The 5,056-nt window shown below is 45.5% G+C and overlaps 1 protein-coding gene across 1 annotated transcript; it reads right to left on the bottom strand.

Annotated features, from left to right (window-relative positions):
• Positions 1–2,317: 2,317 nt before the first annotated feature.
• On the bottom strand, positions 2,318–4,067 carry CONPUDRAFT_74444 (uncharacterized protein; the record flags this gene model as incomplete). Its single annotated transcript, XM_007772325.1, has 11 exons — positions 2,318–2,521; positions 2,576–2,621; positions 2,676–2,919; positions 2,977–3,238; positions 3,418–3,452; positions 3,499–3,509; positions 3,559–3,614; positions 3,732–3,746; positions 3,812–3,831; positions 3,902–3,946; positions 3,995–4,067. 11 exons carry the CDS (start codon positions 4,065–4,067, stop codon positions 2,318–2,320), a joined length of 1,011 nt encoding a protein of 336 aa, XP_007770515.1.
• Between the last annotated feature and the right edge of the window lie 989 nt (positions 4,068–5,056).

Here is a 5,056-nt window from a genome sequence, read left to right as displayed (position 1 = left end):
GTTCACCACACCCACCAGCATCCCCCGACTGATATAGCCTCGCCACCTCTTGTCGCCTCGTCATCAATATAAATGTGTGCATGGACCCCTCAGTCGCCGTCCTCAACTTTTGGGGTGGCCTCGCATGCCTCTGCCCACGGGCATCTGCTGGCGGTCGCAACGGCGGCAGCGGCGGCTTTGAGCGCAGTTGGCATTGCATGCTCAGCACTGTGCAACAGGATTGCTCCCTGCGGGGCTGCCACCCTACAGAGGGCTCCCACGCACTGCACTTTATAATGTGAGTATATGTTTTTCATCTGGTAGTGTGTTTGAACTTTGCTGTGGCACATTTTGACGGTCTTGAGTCGCTGGACCAACTGTACTTGCTAGTCTTACTTACTTTATGCTATATACTTGCTTTTTGTGGCTGAAACGCGCTTTTGAGTGTTTCTGTGGACTTAGCTACCTACGACACCTCTATGTTGATTCATTCAAATACATGTACTCGTACTTTGAGATATCCAATAACCTATATTACTAGCTGCTTTCTCTGATCAAGCTCAACACTATAACCAGCATTGCCTGTTTGAGATCTTTGTTATTCCGTATACCCGCAAATCGTTCATCCAAAACTTTGGAGAACTTCTTGCAATTTTAGTTAATTGTCCCTTTTTGTTGCCCATTACTCACACGCCGAAAACTTGCGCAAATTTCAGACATGTTTCCCCGTGTTCCCTCTTTTATTGGTCAGAGGTTTTTCCTGATGATCATACAGCTTAAAGAACATATGAAATCATGAACATAAGCTCCGCACTCAAATTGTAGAGCAAAGATGCTTACTTGTACTGATAATGGGTAATTGAAAAAGCCTTCCACTGAAAGATAATCAGATATTGCCGTAAATTAAGTGGGAGGTGCCTACATGTATATGAACTGTGTATTATAGTCAGAGCCGAGGAGAATTTGGGTAAGACAACATCCACTTGGCTAATCAAACCTAGATATCGCAGCTGATGGAGTCGTTTTCCGGATGAGTGGACCATTGCGAAGCAAGAAAAGTTCAACTTACTACGAAATACGAAAGAGTTGTTGAAGAAAAGTTTCTGTACTGTGCGGAATTGGTGTATATGAGCCTAGTTCATTTAGATCCTAACCCCAAAGGTATCTGGCTTACCCAAACATATTCCACCTCGTTCGGATAATATCATTATCAGTTAAGCCCGATTCATAGACGAAGCTGGCACAGCTGTAGCTGTTGAATATGATGCATACCTCGAGATCAAGGTTTAGCACTGTCATTTTACCCCAGGAGTCGATGATAGTTAGCAAGAGGGTGGCACTGGCAATAGCATTCATGACATACGATAATCATAAACAACAAAGACTGTCGAGGCCACTACAGAATATATCTTCATATTGAATGCGCCCGGAGGACTAGCGTAAGCTCACCTGAGGTATAGTTCTGGACTGCCGATTCATATTCCATTGATGTCGAATCCGCCGATACCTGAGCGAGGGGAAACGGAGGTAGGTAGAATATTTGCGAGCTGGCAGTACTTCCTTTTGTATGATTAAGGATTCGGAAGTCGCTACCAGGTATGTGCAATCTAACACCAAAATAGACCTCGCGATGGTATCATGGATTAAGCGCATGGTGTAGTATGCATCGGCTCCCTTCCGTATTTGCAACAGCAGCATAGCCAGTCAATCCAACAGACATGGTCCAAGCATTATGCATTATGGTTCGCATCCGCCAACGTTTCAGCACGCTTCTTCTCGTTCCCGCCCACGGAGTCAATAGTTCATGCGACATTGACGCGATGAAAAGACATATCTTCGCGATACAGGTTTCTCTTTGCTAGTCAGACCCTCCCATGGGTATAGGCTATATGTTGTATGTTCTACCGGATAGAGCTTGCTGTTGTTTCTGCAGCACTAGTGTCTCAGAAAGGCCTGAGCGTTCATGTCCAAGTTTTAGAGCAGTTATGCGTAGGTATGGAACGTGTTTCCGGGTCCGTTCATATTGGAACAAAGAAGAACAGGGAGATATGTGGCTAAACGTATAAGTTTAACTTTTTGTTATGTTACGAGCGTTTGCATCGGAAATTTCAGGTGCACGTGCGTTTGCAGGAAACTCCTACAGCTACCCCCATGAATTCGATCGAAAAAGGCGCCAGCAGTTCCTATTTTCTTTTGCACATTTCCCCCTTCTCTGGCACTATAAGACAAATTCGTTACTCATTCAACGCCTTACTTTATTTGCAGCAATTGTAGGTTTGTAAGTGGTAGTCTCTACGATGCGGCTACTTGAAGGCTGTCACGCGTGCAGGATTCGGGATTATTCTAGTCTATGTGGCTCTTCGTGCTGTCTCGCGCTCGCAAATCCTATGTCAGAAAGCCCATGCGACTCTATAGTCCTCTGGGCAATGCCTTTTTCGTAGCTCTTCCGAAGGCTAATGATCATCCATGGACCAACCATGGCATACTGAAAAGCGTTGAGCTCGTTGCTGATATTGTTGAAGATGAGCTTAGTCGCTTCAGACTGAAATGATCGATGATGAGAATGTCCCTTATATTCCACAGCATGTAGACTTACTCTTGCAGGACTGCTTATGATGTTGATGATTTGCGCAAAGAGAACTCTACACACACACTGTGAGACTTTGTAGACAGAATACCATGGCGTGAACTCTTACGCGAAGAAGTAAACCAAGTTATCGCGAACCATTAGCAGCCACAGCTCGTTTGCGAATCTAGCAGGGCTCCTTCGCAACGAGGTGGTCTCCGGAAGGTGTTTAAAGACATATACCAGAGAAAGACCGCAGAGGATTGTTTCGTATACAACACGCGATGATGCAGTTGCTGTCAACGTCCAAGAAAGTGTGTGGGACTTGGATACCTCACATAGATGGACGCTAATATCGTCAGCACTGGACTCAGCTGGATGTAAGGCAGAGACTTAGCCTACATGTCATTCAGGATGGATAACAAACGTACATATTAAGTGAGCACTTCTTCTTATGTAGTATATGGCGACAACGGCGCTAACTCCTTGAGCAGCTAAAAAGCAAGCGGCGAGTATGGCCAAGAGTTTTTGGGACCTTCCTAGAAGTATGTATACCCGCACGGTCATCATTCCTACAAGGCGTCGGTAGTACGTGAGAACCCAAAGGTTGTGATAGGAATCGGATGAAACCTTGCATGGTGAACATAGTAATTGTGGGTGCGAGACGCTTGACCAGTATTGTGAATGGACGACCTGCAAATGGTTGAGTTCATCACCGAAGATGTCATCAACATTCCTTACATCTAAGTATGATAAATTCCAAGAGGTGTCAGAACATAGTGCATTCTGACGATACACCTACATCTTTGAGACCCCAATGAAGTGCGATTAACACTTGGTCGCCTTACAGAAGTGAAAGCGATAACACTCACCTTAGTCGATTCCTTGGCACTCAAAACCCAAATCACTGAGTTGATATAAGCACCAGGAATATAGTCCGTATGAGGGCTTACTTGTTCTCAACCTGCATGCATGGGTTAATGTCATACTCAGGCTCGATGATATAAGCTTACACCATTTGCATCAAACCGAGGTACCGCAACTTAGCTTTTGTCAGCAGTATAGTGCACTGCACAGCTGTATATGACCTACGACTATATAGACTGCGGTTGTTGACGTCTTACGCTATATTCAGAATACTCAGAAAGTACCTTTATTTACCAACGGGATGTAATCTTGTACTTACCCAGATATAATCCACCTGTCATTGCCGTTGGTTTCAATGACTTGCTCAGAAATGCTGCAAATGACTCTGACAGTGCGTACCTCAAGTGCGAAACTCAACACTAAGAGATGAGTTCACAAACACAATGTGTTAACGGAGGAAAGGGAGAGAACCCTGGTGTAGAGACGCACGGTAATCATATAACACCCATGTCATGACAGCGACTAAAGTTTTGCCTGTTGTCAACGCAAGTCTGTATGTCACAAATACACAATTGGACTCACCTGTGGTATAATCTTCGATCAAAATCTCGTTCCCCAACTTGATGAGCTTGGAGGGAATTGAAGTGGTAAACATTTCAGTGAATTTGAGCGGACGTCTCACGATGAACCAGTCGAGACGGCGCAGTGTAGCGCTTTTTATACAAGAGCTGAGGCGGTGTTTACAGCTGCTGAGCACAGTCATACACATCGTGAGACACCCAACACTGAGCCACGTACTATCAGAATGATACTCTCAATACGTTCGTGGAAGATGATATAATGTTCTCCTGTTCGCGGTAATAGCACCACCCTGCCATATATGAAGTGGAGACTCAGGGGAAACGTACTTCCCGATCAGACCACGAGAAGGGCCGAGCGAATGGAGTGATCACCTACAATGATGTTGTGAATACGAGCATAAGTTTAACCAGAACAAGTGCTCGAGTATATGGGCTGTGGAAGCTTCTATCTGCCCACGTTTCAAGCCGAAGCTTACAATCGAGTTATAATTTTCCCGCATGAGTTGTGCTTGATGAAACAAAGGCACTCCACGGCGTGGGCGCTACTTCTCAACCCGAAGCTGGGAACAACAAATGATGTACCAAGGAGGATCACACATGTAAGCCTACGGGTGGGAAAATTTTCAGCCTTCGCAAGGTGGTGCCCGGCAAGCAATCAGTAACAAGCATACTTAGCTGTACATCTTGAGAAAGTCATGCATTCGTCCTTCTGAGCTCGAAACAGACGTGTTGGAAGTATGGTTGAGTGACAGCTGCGAATAAACTTGAGGGACTCTACGATGCTTTTTATAAGTTATTTTACGAGGGACTTCCGGCTCCAGGGGGTCACAACTCATCCCAACGAGGTCAAGGCAAGAGATGAATCGATGACTTGGGCATACAGCCGGTGTTTCCCACATCCGCTCTCGGACCGAAATTGCCGTCGGAATCCGGATCTCTCTGGGTTACATTCCGGGCCGTTTGGCCCGATGCAATAGGACGCGCCAACTGCTCCAATTTACTCGTATATTCAAAATTATGCCCGGCTTGGCATTGTACATGTTTGGCTTTGTGGCTGTGGCAT

The sequence above is a fragment of the Coniophora puteana genome (assembly GCF_000271625.1).
Source record: "Coniophora puteana RWD-64-598 SS2 unplaced genomic scaffold CONPUscaffold_9, whole genome shotgun sequence".
NCBI classification, from domain to species: Eukaryota; Fungi; Basidiomycota; class Agaricomycetes; order Boletales; family Coniophoraceae; genus Coniophora; species Coniophora puteana.
Note: the sequence above shows the minus strand (reverse complement) of the source record. Positions and strands in the feature narration are given on the sequence as shown.